The sequence below is a fragment of the Gouania willdenowi genome, chromosome 6 (genome assembly GCF_900634775.1).
Source record: "Gouania willdenowi chromosome 6, fGouWil2.1, whole genome shotgun sequence".
Classification (NCBI taxonomy): domain Eukaryota; kingdom Metazoa; phylum Chordata; class Actinopteri; order Blenniiformes; family Gobiesocidae; genus Gouania; species Gouania willdenowi.
The window spans coordinates 45,766,284-45,786,935 of NC_041049.1; the positions used below are offsets into that span (position 1 = coordinate 45,766,284).

Below are 20,652 nucleotides of genomic sequence, written 5' to 3' on the forward strand. Positions count from 1 at the left end.
GATTGGGAACCACTGATATAAAAAAATGTATAAATACAATCAAATGCTCAATTAAATAACAAAAAATATAAATCATTTTTCTAATCTGACATTTTGAGTCAGTTTTCATGGAAACCAAACACAAAACAGATCTAAACAGACTTTTCTTCATGTATAGATGAAATATTAAGTTAAGGCTGAGTACGGAGCTCTTCTCTACATCTAACTCTAATCTTTCCAGATCACTCACTTTAACTCAACCAGTCTAACCCTCATGTACTCACAGCTGCTGTGTCAACCTATTGAATCCATGGGTGTGTGTCTTCACTGTCAACTTGTTTTTTTCTCCAGAGTCAAATTACACAACAATACCGTTGAAAGGTCTCATCGTTTGACAGGTTTTGTTAGATATGTGCACTATAAATAAAGTTCATTATTATCATCAATACTATTATTTAGGGTGTAAGAAAAAATTGGATTGGGGCGATTATCGTATCGATCCAGAAAATGTCCAAATCAATTTTTTTTTAACAAAAAAACATGTACCAACATATGCATAGCACGTAAACACCCGGTCATTAGGTGTCAGTGAACCACATCAGACTAGGACTGGGACGATTCCCTTTTGTCCCGATTCGATTTTAATCCCGATTCTTGGGTGCAATTCTGATTTTACAAGTACTGTGATTCTATAGTGACAATTATCACAATTTTTTTCCCTTATCCAAACACATAAGTTGAATCCTAAACTTCTAGAAATGTCATAGTTCCAAAAAAAAAAACAATGCACATCACATTCAGTCATTCACTGATTTATCATTATTTATTCAGTGATTCATTATTGTTTAGACTGAAATAATTAACAAAACAAAACCTCCATTAAAAAGGAGGTAAACAACGTGTACAAAGCAATACATTTGTACGGAACTTTTTGAAGTTGATCAAATAAAACTTTTAATGCTCATCAAGCTAGTGCTTTGGAGTGACCGCGATTTTCTGTCTGAACCACAGTTAAAATGTCTGTATCAGCGCACATCAGTCGTTGTCATCATCCTCAATGTTACAGTGGTTATTTACTCTGTAGTGTGGTCAAACTGCGGCATTATGTTGTACACAGTGTTAAAATAGTTGTATATCAGTCTGAGCAGAGGTCTGAGGTCTGTCAGTTTTATTTACAGAGCAGCAGCACATGATGCAGGAGTTTAATACAGCTCTGGTCATGTCTAAAAACGTCCACCATGGAATCGTACAGGGGCAGGTTTAGTCACGGTTGTTGGTTTATCAGCCAAAGGGAAAAATACCGCAAGTCTTCCTCGTGTTTGCGCTCACTTGTTGGTGCATTACCGCCACCCAGTGGTTACCCACGAAAATATGAAAAAGACATTGAAAAAAACCAGTTGATATTGGGAAACAGAATCGATTATTAAAATCGGCATCCAAAAAAAAAAACGCGATAAATCGCAAAATCTATTTTTTTTCCCACCCTTACATCAGACCTTGTTAAACTACTTCACTCCTCAATGCGTTTTAGTTTGGAAGTTGACTGCACTTCATTTTCATAAAACATACTGGGCACTTTTATAGATATGTTTTTCTTAAGAATTTAAGAACTTAACAGAATCATATTCTGTTGTAGAAACAAAAGGTAAACTTTTTTTAAAAAAAAGTAATTTGACACTTTGATAAACATATCACATGTTTTTGATAATAGTTCTTGAATTACAGTTAGTTATCATTTACTTGTTCTTGCAACTTTAAAAATAAACTGTATTTCATACTTATGTCTGTGTAATTATTTGAAATTCGATTCCGATTTTGATTATTACTCAACGATTACAAAAATAACATGATCAAGAAAAAACAATTTAAAAAAAATATATATATATATATATACATATATATATATGTTTTACTCACTGAATAAAACAAACTTACACGATTTAGGATATCTACAAAGAATAAAGCTTGGCACACACGAGAAAAAACAATGAATGATACTAACGTTGAGTTGCTTAATGCACATGCATGTAAGCTCTTCAGCCCCGCCTCTCTTAAAGCTAAAGCTAGCTTGCAGGTCTAGACAACACAAGGAAAGTTGTTGTTAGCAGTGCCGAATCATGACAGGAGAAACGCAGCAAAAACGTTTGTTACTGAAGAAGGAAGAATGAATACTTTACACATTTTTATTTATTTGCATTCAAATAATATGATTTTTTGTTTTCTGCAAAAGTGAACATACTTGATTTTTGTGTTTGAAGGATTTTTATTATGTTTAAAGAATATATTTTACATTGTTTTGTTCAAAAAAAAAAAAAAAACTTTTTGGTTGACAAATAATCGATTGAATAATCATAATTATTATTTTTCTATAATCGAGCAGCCCTTGTAAAAGTGACATTTTTTGTAATGACTGATAATGTGATGTATGTCTTACTGATGAGTATCGTGATATATCGTATCGTGACTTGCAAATCATGAATCATATCGTATGGTCAGATTTATGGCAAATCACACCCCTACTATAGTGGTAATGAAACACTTTATAAATCAAGTCCATTTACCATTTATTTCAACATTCTGCAACACCAATCCATTCAAAGTTCTTTTAGAAACACTATGAAATTGTTTGATGCAGATAATCAAGAAAACTAAAATCCTCTCTGCAAGTTCAATAACTGTTTATCAAACTTTCCTAAAATCCTCAGAAGCTGGAAAGGAAGTGATTTCTGGCTCTTTGCACATTAACTGATCAAACAGTCGCTTTTTCAGATGTTGAAACTCATCACTGGGCAGAAGATGCCTTTGTAATATTTCAATAGCAGCCTCTTCTGTCACAAGCTCAAAGTCGGTCTTATTTTTAAAAGGTAAATGTCCAGCCAGTTCACACAGAGCAACGTTGAACGCAGATTCCTCTTTGGCTCCGAAGCAGGATAGCCTTGGCCACACGACTATTCTAACTCCCCTTCTTAAACAGCAATCCTTCTCACCTGGTGGACTTCCTCTAGTCAGGAACACGTTGTGAGCGATGTTTTCTTTCACCAAATAATCGGTGACTTGACAGACAGCTTTGGCAACCTCGCGTACTTCTTTGCGCTCCGCGTAAAACAGAAAGCCTGCAGGAAAGTCGCACAGGTACATTCCTTTGTGAGGAATCAAAGGTTGAACTGGCACGGATTCGATCCTCAGGTTGTAGTGGAGGTAATATCCATGGAGGTGGAGGTGGTTGATGGAGGCAAAGGCTCCCAGACTGTTGAAGCCCACGCGAAAAGCCGTCTGGGAGCTCAGCAGCACAGATTCAATACCAACCTGAATCGCAAACGGAGTCAGAATCTGTGGGAAACAACGGGATGGATCTGGAACGAACAGACAATGTCCAAACTCCAAAGGGCTGACGTTAACCAGTACCACCATCCTGCAGTGGGATGAGGAAAGTTCACCTCCGTCTGTGGCCTCCAGCATCTCAAACAGAATTTCATCTGGATTGATTTTGTTAAAGTTGAACTGTTTTGGATTAAACTCCTGTTGGATGCTCAGTATCTCCTGAGGCTTTCTTCTCTCAATGCCTCGTTCCACATTCAGCTGAGCCACAAAGCCATGAGGTCCCGGCAGGACGCGGCTTTGTAGGTCGCCCAGACGGTAGCGGAAAAGCCCCCTCTCCATCCTGTCTGTCCAGCCAGCCTGGACGATCCTGTCAAAGTCTGTCAGTGACGACGTCATCGAGGGACCATCTCTCTGTCCAAAAACATCGCTCACAAAGTCCTGACGGCTGTAAACAAACTGGAGCGGCATGATGGGATATGATCTGATGGGCAGTAAGAACAGGTAGGAAATAGGAATCAGGTCAGGCCAAACATTACATCTCTGACAGAAGTTTTTGTTTGTATTGTTTTTATATGCAAAAGCCCACTCACTATTATAAGGTGTGTTTGAACCTGACACGAGCAACATGAGGTCTGGGAGCCACATACGGCCCTCAACCTCATTTTATCCAGCCCCTAATGTATATGCAAAAATCAAAACACACAAAATGATGAAAAATACACAAAACAGGAGCTAAAATACACAAAATGACTCCAAAAACACACAAAACAACAACAAAAACAAACTTAATGACAAAATACCCCACAAAATATATAAAAGGACAGAAGAATTTACAAAATGACAGTTAAAAAAAATTGCCAAATGACATAGAACAACGAGAAAAACACTATATAATATATATATATATATAAAACAACAAAAAATACACAAAATGACAAATATATAAAATGACAGTAAAAAAATGCTCCAAAAACACATAAAACAAGAGAAATGCATAAAATGAATCCAAAAACACAAAAAGTCAACTAAATTACATGAGTATCACTCCCAAAACAAACAACACATGACAAATACATAAACTGATTACAAGAACACACAAAATTGAAGAAAAGTATACAAAATGACTACAAAAACACACAAAAAGGAAAAAAAGATCATACAAGATGACTGATGAAACACAGAAAACTTGACAAAATGACTCCAAAAACACACAAAATTACAGAAAACTAATAAAAAAAATTACTCCAAAAATCGCATAAAACAACATAATTACACAAAAACTCCAGAATACTACACAAAATGACAAGTAAAGTATCTAACAAGTACACAAAACTGTTTGTTTTCTCCTGCATTAATGCTCTGATTAGTCATTATTCTAAATGTTGACATGAATGTGGCCCCTGGATCAGACAAACACATTTTGTGGCCCCTGCTGTGATAAAAAGTTGCTCGTCTTTGTTCTATGCAGAGCCATAAAGAACAACAGCCTCCTTTCAGCAGTCACGGTACATGTTCAGTCCCATAGGCAACGAAACCTAAACATGCGGAAACAACTTAACATAACCATAGTGTAAATAATGAGTGGTTAAATATCAGTGTATTGTTTGACAGGAATTACCTGTTGTTTCAACAGGGCTATGAACACATGCTGAGGGGAAAATATAACATGTATATCTGTGTTACTTTACGTCAACTTAAATGAGAAGGCGTGTTTAAACTCTTAACCTTTAGTGTGTATTATCAATGAAATGAAGTAAACAGCACTAACACAAACAAAAAAGTTGTGCCTATAAGTGTGATTGTAATAATTGTATTATTTGAAAACCCTTCTATAAATGAACATGAAACATGATAATAAAAAACCCCAACATAAAGTAAGAGATTATAAAGAATATCTAGAAAAGGCTTATAAACCACTCTAATTCAGTTTTTTTTTTTTTTTTTAATAATTATCTTATGTTGAAGTACAGTTAATTACAAAATAAAAATGCTTGGGTTTCTCAAGACAGAAAAAGTAAATCTATTGTGCTTTTATTTTAAAGGTGTTTATATATGCAATACATTGCTGACAGCGCACAACTAGATATTAGCAAGAAACTTTTACAAAGTATAATTTTCCCCAGTACATACCTGTTTATAATCAAAATATGTTATTCTAATAACCTTTTTTATTCTTATAAAGTTGCACTTTGTTGTTTATTATACAGTTTGCTTAAAGCCAGTTCATTATGACTAAAAGGGAATGCTTAGTACAATTCAATATTTTTAGATAGATATATTGTAATATTTGTGGTTTAATGATGTATTTATTTTAATATTATTATTTTTAAGAATTTAAACATTTTTGTTTTCTTCAACTCGGACCAGTTGAGAACTGCTGCCGTAAACTGTAATGAAAGCACGCATTCGTTTGAATAAATTTTTTTTTTTTGCTCCTGTGTAGCACACTTATTGGCCACAAAATACTAATTTATGGTTCCCGGTGTTATAGTTTAAGTGGCGACCATTTTAACTGGCGACCGACTTGAGTGGTTAATGCAACGGATGGACTGATTATATTTTTTTCTCATTGACGAAGGATCGATCCCCAGTGGAAGCAATTCAACTGTTTGTTTATTTATTTGTATGACACAGATCATATACGTGTTTATTGTTTCATCATATTACACAGACTGTAGATTTTGTAGAAACACATAGGGATGAATAGGTGCGAGACACGTAACTTCCTGTTCACAACAGCCGTGGTGAGTCCACTTTGCACCGAGAAGTCTGGTTTTCTACATGTCACGCGTCCACACACAGAGCTGCAAACACAATCACATATTAACACTTTAAACAGTTGTACAACGTAAATAAAAGCTACCCGGCATCAACGCGGGCAGCTATGCACCCTGGTCCTTTTTAAACACATCTGCTATTGCTGTGGCAACAAGCCACGCTACCGGAAGTCGGTCGCCAGTTAAAATGGTCGCCACTTAAACTATAACCGGTGGTTTGTCCCGGCTAGTTGCTGTAGCAACGGCAGAACTAGCCAAAGAGGACCAACGAGCTTAGCTGCCCTCGTCAATGCCGTGTTGCTTTTATTTATATTGTATAACCAATATAAGTATGTGAGTGTGTGTGTCTGTAGCTCTGTGTGTAGTGACGCGTAACTTGATCTTTTCGGTGCAAAGTGAACTCACCGCGGCTGATGTAAACAGGAAGTACGTGTTTTACCGCGTCATGTCGGGGCTCCGTACATTGTTAATGTTATTGCGGCGGTTTCAAGATTTGTTTTGAATGTTGTGTTAAAGTAGCCTCACCTTTGTGTTTTCGGTTATTCCTGAGGACATAAAAAACTATATATATATATTTACTTAGACGACACCTTTCTTGTCAAGGTAACGTGCGCTTCCTTGACTGGTGACGTATTTCCGTTTTTACTTCTTCTTCTTCTTGTGTGGTTGATTGGCGAGTGGCACTCAACTGGGAGAGGTTAATTTTACGCCACCTAGTGTATCGGAGTGTGAACCAGAACTAATATATTCTTCCCATAATTTCTGAATCATTAAGGAATATAAGTACCCTTTTCAATTCAACTTTATTTAAAACATTACCCACATTAATCTCCATCCCCTGACGGTGTCAATCTGCAGCATAGTTTGTTTTTGTCTTGAATATCTTGTATATTGTTGTCTCTGCCTCGTTACAATGCTCACACAATCCTGTATCATGCTTGTTGATGAGATGTAAAGTTTATTCAACCTTGTATGTCCTATTCTCAGCCTATTTGTAACCCTCTCTTCCTTACTACTTCCAGTGGTACCCACTGTGCTCTGTAAACTGTATAAATGTCTCCCTGTATTTGATAAGTCCCAACACGCCTGCTATTCTGCCATGATATTTCTTTTAATAAATGACTTTGCCTACTTTGCCCTACTAAAAGGAATGTCCATAACAGAGTCGTTTGATGTAAGTGCCTGCTTTGCTAATTTATTAGCCTATTCATTACCGCTTATCCCTCTATGTGCTGGAATCCATAAAAACAAAATCTTGAAACCTCTCCTATAAAGTCTATACAAGTTTTCATAGATTTCATTATCCAAATTCTGTCTACTAGAAGACTTAAAATGTTGTATTGCCATTAAAACAGAGCTCGAGTCTGAACAGATTATCTCTTTCACTTGTGAGTTTTCTCTCTACTGTAATGCTGATGAAATTGCCAACATCTCCACTGTAAAAACTGCCAAATGGTCTGTGGCCTTCCTTTTCACGGATACTTGGAAAGCTGGAATCACAAAAGCAAAAGCTGTACACCCTGAGTTACGGTCCTTTGAGCCATCCGTAAACACTGACATGAATGAGCTATATAATGTTCTCAACCATTCCTCTACCAACACTGCCACATTCTCGACAAACTCTCGTGATTTCACTTTACTCAGAAAACTAAGATCCACTGACACTGCCGGAAACAACCATGGAGGGGTGACAGTCAACGGGACAGTTGAAGAAAATTGTTTCTGATCTAACATCATGAACTCTGCAGTTCTCTGACCTTTCCAATGCAAAACAATCCCGCCTAGCCCTCTCACTCTCCCAACAGGGCAATAGCATTCTTACTGTAGGATGACGACTCTCAGAATGTCCTTTAAGATTCACCCAGTTATTCATGACCAATTGTTTTCTCCTCAAGTGCAAAGGCATCTTGCCCATCTCAACCTGAAGGGCTGAGGCAGGAGAAGTCCTTAAAACCCCACCACAAATCCTCAATGTACTTGATTGCACTACCTCAAGCTGTTTCAACACACTTACAGCGGCTGATCCATATACACTACTTCCATAGTCTATTACTGATTTAATCATAGCTATATACAGTATCTTTTTTAATGCCGATCGGCTTGCCCCCCATTCCTCCCTAGAAAGACACCTCATCACATTTAGAATCTTCTTACACTTTGTCACAATATGATTTATATGAACATTCCATGTTAATCCAGAGTCCAACCACATTCCCAAAAACTTTAACTCCTACACTTGCTCAACAACTTGTCCATGCATCTTGATAGTTGCATCAAATCTCCTTTTCCTTGTAAAAAAACAGTGCTTTAGTTTTCTCCACAGAAAACCTAAACCCCTAATGAATGAAACCACTGTTCCACAAATACTCTTGCATTTTTGTTGTTAAATGGCAAATATTCCTCCCTCTTTTCCATAATGCACCGCCATCTACAAACAGTGACCATACAATACTAAAATCAACCTGTTCAAAAGCATAATTTATCATCATAGAAAAAAGAATTAGACTTATCACACTGCCCTGGGAGTACCATTTTCTACAGAATACTGCTCAGACATTGCCGTCCCAACCCTTACTTGAATATGTCAAACAGAAATCTTTGATCCAATTAAAAGCTAGACCTAATAAACCCATTTCATTTAGCCAAATCATAAGCCCCTCCCTCCAAACCAGGTCATAAGATTTTTCTACATAAAAAAGACTGCCATGACTGACTCTTTATTAGATTGTGCTTTCCTTATTTCTGTCTCTAAGCATACTACAGGGTCCATTCTTCCCCTCCCCTTTTTAAATCCACTCTGATATTGAGACAGAATTCCTTTGCTTTCAACATAATACACCAACCATTCTATAATCATCATTTTCATTATCTTTCCCATATAGGATGTAAGAGTTTTTGGCCTATAATTGCTTGGATTAGAATGATCCTTAACTGGCTTTCTAATAGGAACAACCACTGCCTCTTTCCATTTTTTTTTTGGCAAAGAACCTGCCTCCCATATTTTATTATAAAACCCCAAGAAAGGATCAAGGATTGCCGCCTCAATTAATATTGTCCGTATCTTACAATCAATAATTTCAACATCCTCTTTCAGGTCTACTTGATCAATCTCTCTCTCATTTATATTTCTAAAAAAACTCCCATTTAGCTTTAGCAAAAATCCATCTTCCAGCTAAACCGCTCTGTGTCACAATTCCTTGAAACAAAAATCTAGTTATTATAGGGAAATTATCACTGCCCATGGTTGGATCTTCCACCACCTCCCACTCACACACACCAGCCATGTTTCTTGTAACCAAATTCAGGTCAAGGGCAGAGGTATTCCCTGTGCGTACATCAATATGGGTCCCTTTACCATCATTTAAACAGACCATACACTTGTCCCGCAACAGCACCTCCAGCACATTCCCATTAAAGTCATTCTTGGTTCCTCCCCACAATGTACCATGAGCATTAAAATCTCCACATAACACCACCCTTCCATTATCCATTCCTTCCATTTGCAAAAACTTATCCAGGTCCAACCTTTTACAAGGACTGTAATAATGAATCACTACAACCTCACCTTCTCTTGACCAGATTTCCACAAACAAATACTCTTGATCCTTTTCCGTGCCCAATTCTCTAAAAGGAACCTTATAAACGTTGCACACCCCCCACCACCACCCTCAGCTTTGTCACGTCTTATAGCAATATATCCTTGGATTACAAAACCCAACCTAGCCATGTTTCCTGAATACACACTCCGGTTTACAGGGCAAATCATCAATGTATTTTTTTGGCTCCTGGCCATTAGCCTCCTAGCATTCCATTGTAGCAATAAAACCATTAAAGAATGAAAATATCATCATGCACATGGCCTCTCTGATCTGGTTTAATAATAGAAGTCATTGCTTACCTCCTCCCAAGTAAGCCCACTCAGGCCCAGATTATACTCTGCAGCCTTGACAAATATTTGAATTCTTTCTGACTTTGATTTCACATCCATAGTTGAATTTATTGCAGCTGTTATGAAAGTGACTAATTTCTTTAGGTCCACCTTCACCACATTTTCCTGGCCTGTAGACACCGCCTCGCACTCCACCCTTAGGTTCACACCTCCATCCTTTTTAGCACTTCCTCCACCTTCATTGACCACTTTGACGACTTCTGCATAATTGACTTTCTGATGATCTCTTACCTGCTGAATTTCTTTCTGCGTTTTTAACACCTTGCAGCCCCTATAAGCCACACTGTGATCCCCGCCACAGTTGCAACACCAGGGTGGCTCCTTACTGCATTCAGAATATTCATGATCCTCACCGTATCGAGCACATCTGTGCTTCCCTTTACATACCTTTGCTGTGTGATGATATCTCGGACACTTATAACACCTAACCGGCCCTGGCAAATACTCCCGGACATTGTAGCTTAAAAAGCCCACATATACCTTCTTCGGCATCATTACTTCTCAAAATCCAAAAGCACAGATTCCCTATCCCTCCTCTCTCCATCTCGGGTCACTTGCAAATGCCTAGCCCCCTTAATCTTTGCACCCCGTATATTTACTTTAACTTCCTCCATTGACATTTCAGCAGGGACCCCCCCATATCACTCCTTTAATCTTCCTACTGCCCATTCCAACATAGCTAGTGGCGGGCTCACAACCTGACGCTGTTCTATCACTTTCAGTCCATATGCACGTTCCCTCTGTTGAGCATCTTTACACACAACCGACAGGTTTCCATCCCTTAACACTCTTGCCAACAGAATATCTCGTACCTCTTTCCACAGCACTGTAGTCAACCTGACAGGATTCATTGTTGCAATCCTTCCCTGCTCTGCAAACCTCAAAATAACCTTGAATTCATCTCCCATTGCTTCTCTCTTTTCTCTCTCCCTGTTTTGTTTGTCACTACTTATTCTAACTGTCTTTCCGCTATATCCTGCACTGCTTGTCTCACCCTGACTATGCTCCATGCCATCTTCACTAGTACTAAGATCTTCCCCTGCACTCTCTGGTTCATTCCCAATACAGGCTTGCTTACCTGCCACCACTATTGTCGCCTTCTTCCTCCTTTTTTTTTTACAAATATGCATTTTTATTTAAATGTATTTTAACATTTTATAAAATATGTCAAGAAAGGAAAATCTTGTAAATTCTTCTTTTTTTGCCCCCGGTTGTTTACAATTGTGATTTGAGGTCAGCAAAGATGGCAGTGAATGGCCACGGTTACATGATGTTTACAAATAACAAATAACGTAACAGTGACTCATTCTTTACTTTTTAGCTTATTTTATTTATTTAGCTTTTAAGCTTATTTTCCTTATATGTGTTTACCCGACCATCATCTAACACAAAGTTTTCTGGGCCAAGAATACCTAAAAGAAAGAACGATCCTCACGTAACATTATTGCACAATATTAACTGCTCATAGATTACCTATTACATTTTTTTTTTTAAATAAAAAAAACACTTTGAAAACAAACAAAATTTAATTGAATACATTGAATACATTTAGAAAATTCTTGGCTAAAATTCTTTTCCGAAGATTAAGAAAGATTGTGAATTCCTAATCACAAATCAGGGTTTACTTCACCTGACTAATAGTGGATGGATTTAAACTTTTATACTTTGTGATTTATAGATTAGGAGCAGGAGTTGAACAGCAAAAATGTTTCCAGCCAAAGATTTATTATTTGTGTAAAAAATATGAGTCTAATAGCAGTATAGCTCTCAATGTCCCTGCCAGTTGTAAATAATCTGTTTACATACTAAATTCTTTGGTCATTATGAATGGATGATCGCAAATGTTTAACCGTTCAACAACTTTCCAATTTTCCCCCAATGACCATTATAATCCCCACTGACTTAGAAAGAATGAGCAGTTGTCCAATCATGTGCCCTGCTTATTTTTGTCACCACATGCTTTAGGAGATAAAGCAGGGAGGAACAGACAGAGCTTTAACCTCAGAGTGTTGGAGCTTCCCACACTCATAGCAAACTTTAACCAAGAGAAGAAGCAGAGTTTTGGATTTGAAAACCTTTCAACCTACAGGCAGTACGATAAAAAAGGACAAAACCAAGCAAAGTTACAGTAAGTATGATTTTAACTTTTAAATGTGTAGTTTTCAGTATTTGTGTGAAGGCAGAACAAACAAAAAACTACTTTGAAACATGTTTATCAGGGTAGTTAGTAATTATAAAGGGGGACTTTGGGAAGAGAACTATTTGAAGGGAACATTAGTACGGTAGTAAGATAATAATAGACTTTCATCAGTATGACGGAGCAGATGGTTTTCAGTTATTTTTAACACCCGCTCTGTTACCAACATGTTATACTCACTATGAAAGCCAAGAAACAAATATAGTTATCTAATAGCCAATAAGTTATATATTCATAAATTATAATAACATATGCCTAACAAATAACATAAAAAAATGAAGCTTCAACCAGTTGGTAGATTGAGTTTCACATCTGTTGTTGCCTTTGTGTCACACTTTTCATAGATGGAAGAGAAAGCTGAAGACAAAGCTCACACTCTAAATATAAACATGAAACAGAATCCTCCTGATGGTCTCATAACAGCGGGATCTCAGTCATCATCCACAACTGGTGCCCAAGGTTTGTGGTGAAATTACAGCTTCATATTAAAAGCGTGAGGTCATGTTCAAGTAGTTTTTATTAAATCATATCTAATCTATCTCACATCAATAATATAGTTGTGCATTTGGTTAGATGGTACAATCCGCATGATAATCAGTGACTTGAACCTTAATTTTCATGTCATCGCAAAGAAATTTAAGCTACTGGCTTCTATCCTTAGCATTTTTTAAACTGTACCTATATTTCATTAAAAATATGTTCTCACCTAATTTCTAACACTATTTCTTCTAATAGAATTTAATATCTTCTAATCATTGAAGTTGAAAATTATTGTAAAAAAAAAAAAAAAACACTAATTCAGTGCTTGCCTTCTTCACTTCAGGTCAGCTCACTGTTTTGGCAGAGAATAGTAATCAAGACCTTCAGGCCCAACCATCTTCTGTGCCCAGCCAAGAAAATGCCATCAAACCAATGCTTCAAATATCTTACAACATATTCACAGTCAAAAACAATGAAGAATTAAAAGTGGAAATCCCAGTCTCTGGGCACCCAGCACCGATAATTGATTGGCGAAAAGACGGTCAGCTAGTAAAAGAGACATCAAGGCTACAAATTTCAACAACTGCATTGAACACAATCCTACATATCAGACATGCTGCAAAGGAGCACTCTGGCCAATACGTTGTAACAGCAGGAAACAGTGCTGGAAAAGACACGGGAGAAATCATTGTGACTGTTCTTGAAAAACCAGACCCACCCACAGGGCCCATAAGGATTGATGAAATCAGTTCTGACTATGTCACCATCTCCTGGGAGCCACCTAGTTACACAGGAGGCTGTCAACTTGACAACTATATTGTGGAAAAAAGGGAAACTACCAGCTCAGACTGGCAGACAGTGTCAGCAACAACAGTCAGAACCACAATCAAAGCAACAAGACTGAAAACAGGAAGCGAATACCAATTCAGAGTGTTTGCAGAAAACAGGTATGGAAAGAGCACGGCGGTCACATCCCCTATCGTGACTGCGCAGTTTCCTTTCAGTGTGCCTGATGCTCCTGGTACTCCTTTTGTATCAACTGTAACCAAGTACAGCATGGTGGTGGAATGGGAACACCCAGGCAAAGATGGAGGAAGTCCAATAACTGGTTATCACTTGGAACGTAAAGAGAAGAACAGTATTTTATGGACCAAGCTAAACAAGTTCAGTATATCAGACACTCGCTTTAAAACAAGTGGTCTGGAAGAAGGTATTGAGTATGAATTCCGAGTGTTTGCTGAAAATAATGCGGGACTAAGTAAATCAAGCAAAACATCTGAAAGTTATGTGGCAAGAGACCGCTGTGATCCACCTGGGAAGCCTGAAGCTGTTCTCATCACTCGAGAGAATGTCACACTTCAATGGGCTAAACCCAAATACGATGGTGGAAGCACTATTACCGGCTATGTGGTTGAAAAAAAGGAGATTCCAGATGGCAGGTGGATGAAGGCAAACTTTACCAACTTAATTGAAAATGTTTTCACGGTTACAGGCCTGAGCGGTGGTGAACGTTATGAGTTCCGAGTTACAGCTAAAAATGGTGCTGGTGTTTGGAGCAAGCCCTCGGAAAGTGTAACTATCATCGCTCAGGATGTCATTGAAGCACCAACAGCTTTCATTGATTCTAAATACAAGACAATTAGTGTTGTTCAGGCTGGGGAGACATTTGTTATTGAGGCAGATTACTTTGGGAAGCCCCTCCCTGACATAATGTGGCTCAAAGACGGAAGAGAAATTGACAAAACAATCTCAAAAATAGAGCTGAAAAGTACCCTCACTCATACAAGTTTGACAGTCAGGGACAGCTCAAGAGTAGACGGTGGACACTTTGTTTTAATCCTCAGTAATGCAGGTGGGACAACATCTATCCCAGTCAATGTGAAAGTCCTGGATAAACCAGGTCCTCCTGATGGACCTCTAAAAGTCAAAGTTCTCAATGCAGAAAAGTGCACTCTCCATTGGACTCCACCTTTAAATGATGGGGGTGATCATGTTTCACATTATATCCTTGAAAGGAGGGAGACCAGTCGTGTTACATGGACTATAGTTGATGATCATGTTGACGCTGTTAGTTACAAAGTCACTAAACTGGTACCAGGCAAGGAGTACATATTCAGAATTGCTGCAGTCAACAAATTTGGTGTTGGTGAATTTCTTGAATCGGACCCCTTCATTGCACAGAACCCTTTTACCACACCAGGTCCTCCTTCCATCCCTGTAGCCAGTGCTGTTACTGGTGACTCAGTCATACTGACATGGGAAAGGCCTGGGACAGATGGAGGCTCAGAGATTGATGGCTTCATTGTAGAAAAACGTGACAAAGATGGTGTGAGGTGGACAAGATGCAACAGAAGACGACTGAATGACCTGCGTTTTCGATGTACGGGACTTATAGAGGGACACTGCTATCAATTTCGAGTGCTTGCAGAAAATGCTGCTGGTATGGGGGAACCCAGTGAGCCAAGTGACTACATAAAAATATGCGAGGCAGTTTACCCACCAGGTCCACCTACCAACCTTAAAGTGACAGACTATTCTGGCAGTACCGTGTCTCTGAGCTGGTCTAAGCCTATTTACGATGGTGGAGTAGCCGTCATCGGGTTTGTAGTTGAGATGAAAGAAGCAACAGATGATGAATGGACTTCATGCACCCCTAGCACCTGTATTGAAGAAACAAGCTTCACTGTGAAAAGACTGAGAGAAAACGCAAAGTACTATTTCCGTATCTATGCAATGAATGCTGCTGGCATTGGGGAACATGTGGATCTACCTGAGCCTGTGGTAGCAGTAGAAAGGCTGGAGGCGCCAGAAATTGAACTTGAAGCTGTCTTAAGGAAAATAGTCTGTGTCCGAGCCTGTTCCACACTACGCCTCTATATTAATATCCGTGGTAGGCCAGAACCAGAGGTCAAATGGTTAAAGGAAGGTAGCCCTCTTAGTGAGCGCTCTCAGCTTGAGGTAACGCCCAACTATACTGTGTTACTGATTGAGAACGTCAATAGAACTGACACTGGAAAGTATGTTTTGACAGTTGAGAACTGCTGTGGTTCCAAATCAGCCTTTATCAATGTCAGAGTATTGGACTCTCCCAGTGCACCAACCAACCTGGAGGTAAAGGAAGTCAAAAAAGACTCTGTGTCCATCTCCTGGGAGCCTCCACTTATTGATGGAGGAGCAAAGATTTCACATTACATTGTAGAAAAGCGAGAAGAGGCAAGGATGGCTTTTACAAGTGTCTGTAGTAACTGTGAAAGGAATTCCTACAAGATTGACAAACTACAGGAAGGAGGCTTTTATTATTTTCGCGTTCTGGCTGTCAATGAATTTGGTTCTGGTCTTCCTGCAGAAACAGCCGAGCCTGTTAAAGTATCCGAGGTGCCTTTGTGTCCTGGCAAAATAACACTCATTGATGTCACTTCCAATAGTGCAAAACTTACCTGGGAGAAGCCTGAACATGATGGAGGAAGCAAAATTATATCCTACATTGTAGAAATGCAAACCAAAGGCGATGATGCTTGGAATATGTGCTCAGAGGGTCGAGCTCTTGAAGTGACTGTTAATGGTCTGAATGAAGGAAATGAATATTTCTTTAGAGTGAGTGCTCTAAATGAAAAAGGAAAGAGTGAACCCACGCCTCTTCTGACATCCGTTAAAATAAAAGACACCAGCACTGTACCTGTTATCACTCTGCTGTCCAATACATTCAATGTTAAAGCAGGAGATGATTTAAGGATTGATGTTCCACTTAGAGGTGTGCCAATACCAACAGCAACCTGGAAAAAAGATGGTAACATACTAAAAGAGACAAGCAAAGTTAATGTGCTCACATCTGACACAGCAGCTCATCTTGCTATCAAAGACGCAACCAGATCAGACATCGGCATGTATGAGGTGACCTTGATTAACTCTGTTGGAACCACATCTGCTGAAATAATTGTTAATATTTTTGAGAGACCCGGACCACCAAGTGATCTAATTGTTAATGATGTGAGTGCTGATTTCGTGTCTCTCTCGTGGCAGCCCCCAAATTACACTGGTGGATGTCAAATCAGCTGTTATATAGTAGAGAAAAGGGATACAAGTAGCACTTCATGGCAAACTGTTTCAGCTACAGTTGCAAGATCATCAATCAAAGTTTCTCGTCTGACACAGGGCACTGAATATCAATTTCGTGTTGCTTCAGAGAATCGGTATGGAAGAAGCCACTTTGTTGAGTCAGACACTGTTGTTGCACAGTACCCATTCAAGCCACCTGGTCCACCCTCTAACCTCCATGTCGTACAAGCTTCCAAAAGTGCAATGGTCATTGCTTGGAACAAACCAGACAGTGATGGTGGTAGTCCAGTTATCGGTTATCATATTGAATGCAAAGACCAGAGCAGCATTCTTTGGACCAAGATAAACAAAAGCCAAGTTGCCGAGAACCAGTTTAAAGTAACAAGTATTGAAGAAGGTCTTGTCTATGAATTCCGGGTCTGTGCTGAGAATATGGCAGGAATTGGACCCTGCTGTAAGTCATCTGAGGGTGTTTTAGCGAGAGACCAATGTGATCCCCCATCCAACCTTGCAGTCACCAATATAACTAACACGTCTGTATCACTGTCATGGGATGTACCAGAGTATGACGGGGGAGCTAAAATTACTGGTTACATTGTTGAGCGCAAAGAACTGCCAGAAAGCTCCTGGCTTAAGTGCAACTTCACAAACTTAATGGACACCTTCTTTGAAGTGACATGCCTGAATGTGGGAGAGCAGTATGATTTCCGAGTTATCGCCAAAAATTCTGCAGATCTCCATAGTGCACCTTCTGAAACTACTGGACCTGTCACAGTCCAGAATGATGTGGAGCCTCCCAAAGTTATCTTGGATGAAAAATTCAAACAGGCAGTGCTTGTTAAAGCAGGAGACCTTCTAAGAATAGAAGCCCACATCTCTGGCCGCCCAAACCCGACTGTGCATTGGTTGAAAAACGGTAGAAACATTGCCACCAAGGGAAGAGTTGAAATACTTACAACAAAATTGCAAACCTCTCTTACTATCAAAGAGTGTGTGAGGAAAGACTCTGGACAATATACTTTGACCCTACAAAATGCATGTGGCACAACATCTAAAGCAGTTCTCTGTAAAGTCCTGGATAGACCAGGCCCTCCAAATGGACCTCTTGAAGTGTCTGGGCTCTCAGCAGAAAAATGCACCTTGTCATGGGAACCACCGCTAGAAAGTGGTGGTGCTGAAGTTTTGTACTACATCGTTGAGAAATGTGAAACCAGCCGTGTTTCGTGGACTCTTGTGTATGATGACATGATGGCAACCACCTGCAAGATAACTAAGCTGCTCAAAGGAAACGAATATCTGTTCAGAGTGAAAGCTGTAAATAAGTATGGGCAAGGTGAGACTTTGGAAAGTGAACCTACTAAGGCCATAGATCCCTTTACTATCCCTTCTCCTCCAATGGATGTCGAGGTCTCAAGTGCAACCAGTGAAACGATGACAGTCTGCTGGAAGAGACCGGCTTCTGATGGTGGAAGCCGTATTAGTGGCTACATCGTGGAGAAAAGGGAGAAACAAGGTGTCCGGTGGGTCAGGGTGACTAAGAAGCCTGTTTATGACCTAAGAGTCAAAGCTACCTGTCTGTATGAAGGATGTGAATATGAATTTAGAGTCTTTGCTGAAAACGCTGCTGGATTAAGTGAACCCAGTGATCCATGCCCGCTTACCCTCGCAGAAGATCCAAAGTTCCTACCTTCTCCTCCAGCAAAGCCCACCATAGTGGATTCATCAAGATCTTCTGTCACTCTATCATGGAACAAGCCTTTGTTTGACGGTGGAGCTTCAGTTACAAGTTACAAAGTGGAATACAGAAAGTCAACAGAAGACGACTGGGCTGTTGCTGTTCACAACACGGATAAGACAGAGTTTACAGTGACTGGTCTCTCGACTGGCCATGAATATGTTTTCATGGTCAGATCAATAAATAAAGTTGGCTTCAGTGAGCCCAGTGTTGAAAGTGATCCTCAGGTTGTCATGGAAAGAGAAGAGACGCCCAGATTTGAAATCAGCCCTGAGTTGAGGAAGACTCTGCTTGTTAAAAATGGAAGCTCTTTCACTCTGACAGTGCCATTTACAGGCAAACCTGTTCCCACTGTGCTATGGGACAAAGCTAATGTTGACCTGAGAATCCGAGGGTTAATTAATACCACAAGCACCGTCACCTCAATCACAGTACAACAGGCAACACGAGATGATTCTGGCAAATACACAGTCAAACTGCAAAACATCGCCGGATCAGCCTCTTTGACATTGAATGTAAAGGTCTTAGATTCACCAGGTCCCCCAAGTCACATAAGAGTGAAAGATGTGACCAAGAACTCTGCCACCGTCACCTGGGACATCCCGGACAATGAGGGAGGAGCTCCTGTGAAAAACTATCTTGTAGACATACGAGACATTAGCAGGACGGGTTGGACAAGACTGGCAGACAAATGCCGTCGAATCTCATACAAAGTGTCTGACCTGGATGAGGGAGGAGTCTACTTCTTCAGAATCACAGCAGAGAATGAGTACGGTGTCGGGGTTCCAGCTGAGACAAAGGAGGGCACAAAAATGACAGGTACAAAAGAATAACAACATTGCTTTGATACATGTTTATAACTTTAGAAATGATTTGGTGTAATTGTGATGTTTTTTCTATTTCAGACACAACTGAATGGGAGATGAACACTGGAGCTTAGTTTGTCACCGGATAGTTCACCTTGACCATTTGACAAAATCTACATCAGTCTCATGCATATGTTTGAAGCAGTACACCGTTTCATACGTTTGATTTGGAAAATTGGTTCAAATAACTTTTTTAATTGGATCTATTATTAACGCCTCACCCTATTTTGTTTGTATGTTTTTAGATGCTGCTTATGATTTTAGATGATAACAATGATAACTATGACTTTAACTTTTTATAACTTCAAAAAATACACGTGTTTTTGTGATAACCTTACAATAAAGAATAAAGTGATTTTCATCTTGTCCACTTTTTCCAGAGCATACACGGGTTAGTTTTGATTAATTTCCTTTATTAAATTGGTAACCCAGATCAATTGTTTTGAGTGTGTTAGCACATGTGCTAATCTACAAAACCCGTCACAGTGGGAGCAAAGATGGGATAGTCTGACCAAAGGGCCACAATATCACAATTTTCAGCTTTTAGAATGTGTTTCTGTTGTTGTTTTGTGTTGTTTTTGTCGTTCATTATATTTTCCTTTATTTTGTGAGTTTTTGTTGTCATTTTGTGAATTTCTTTTGACATTTTGTCAATTTAGTTGATTGTTTGAGTCATGTGTGTTTTCTTGAGGTCATTTTTTTTTAATTTTGAAAGTGCATTTCTGTCCCTATTTTTAGAATCAGAGTATTTTTTCTGTAATTGTGTATGTATAGTTGTTGGAGTCATTTCTGTGTTTTCCTTGTGGTGCCATTTTGTGCGTTTTTGTTGACTTTTAAAGTTGCACATGCTAAAATAAACAGCAACTTTTTGCAACATTTAGCAACAAACCACATTTATAAAACATTTGTGAATTTTTTATGTTACTTTTGACCAGATTTACAGCAAATTTACAGCAAAATTTGTGATAATATTTTTTCTGGTAAAAATATGTCAATGTTAAAACTAAATATTAAAACTAAATGTTAAATCTAAATAATAAATATTAGATCTAAATTTAAATGTCACATTTAAATCTAACTGCTAAACCTGTCACGGGTGAAATAGCACTTGTTTGTGCCAATAAACTTTTATTTTGGTACTTTTGATGAATTTGCATATTAGTTAAATATTTCGTTTAATCCGTGACACTTAGATTTACCATTTAACAATACGATTCCGGATTTAACACTTAACATTTACATTTAGATTTTACCATATATTTTTGTAACAAAAATAATATATCACAAATTTC

At 38.7% G+C, this 20,652-nt stretch overlaps 2 protein-coding genes across 3 annotated transcripts; one reads left to right on the forward strand and one right to left on the reverse strand.

The window, feature by feature from the left end:
- Positions 1 to 2,526: 2,526 nt before the first annotated feature.
- Positions 2,527 to 6,870, reverse strand: gdpgp1 (GDP-D-glucose phosphorylase 1). Of its 2 annotated transcripts, none has more exons than XM_028450578.1 (2): positions 6,603 to 6,870; positions 2,527 to 3,781 (listed from the first exon to the last, which is right to left on the reverse strand). In XM_028450578.1, the coding sequence occupies exon 2, from the start codon at positions 3,766 to 3,768 to the stop codon at positions 2,662 to 2,664; it is 1,107 nt and encodes a 368-aa protein (XP_028306379.1). In that variant the 5' UTR covers positions 3,769 to 3,781; positions 6,603 to 6,870; the 3' UTR covers positions 2,527 to 2,661. The 2 variants fall into 2 exon arrangements, with proteins under 2 accessions (XP_028306379.1, XP_028306380.1); XM_028450579.1 differs by lacking the exon at positions 6,603 to 6,870 and adding an exon at positions 3,891 to 4,021.
- A 5,095-nt stretch (positions 6,871 to 11,965) lies between these two features.
- Positions 11,966 to 19,721, forward strand: LOC114464790 (titin-like). Its single transcript, XM_028449349.1, has 4 exons — positions 11,966 to 12,154; positions 12,568 to 12,682; positions 13,047 to 19,313; positions 19,400 to 19,721. Exons 2-4 carry the CDS (start codon positions 12,568 to 12,570, stop codon positions 19,432 to 19,434), a joined length of 6,417 nt encoding a protein of 2,138 aa, XP_028305150.1. The 5' UTR covers positions 11,966 to 12,154; the 3' UTR covers positions 19,435 to 19,721.
- Positions 19,722 to 20,652: the final 931 nt, after the last annotated feature.

What these genes read in the sequence shown, in the direction of transcription:
- LOC114464790 (XM_028449349.1), top strand. Translation starts at nt 12,568, where the DNA reads ATGGAAGAGAAAGCTGAAGACAAAGCTCACACTCTAAATATAAACATG. An exon ending in ATCCACAACTGGTGCCCAAG is followed by an intron (nt 12,683 to 13,046) that starts GTTTGTGGTGAA and finishes TCTTCACTTCAG; the next exon opens with GTCAGCTCACTGTTTTGGCA. An exon ending in GGAGGGCACAAAAATGACAG is followed by an intron (nt 19,314 to 19,399) that starts GTACAAAAGAAT and finishes TTTCTATTTCAG; the next exon opens with ACACAACTGAATGGGAGATG.
- gdpgp1 (XM_028450578.1), bottom strand. Translation starts at nt 3,768, where the DNA reads ATGCCGCTCCAGTTTGTTTACAGCCGTCAGGACTTTGTGAGCGATGTT.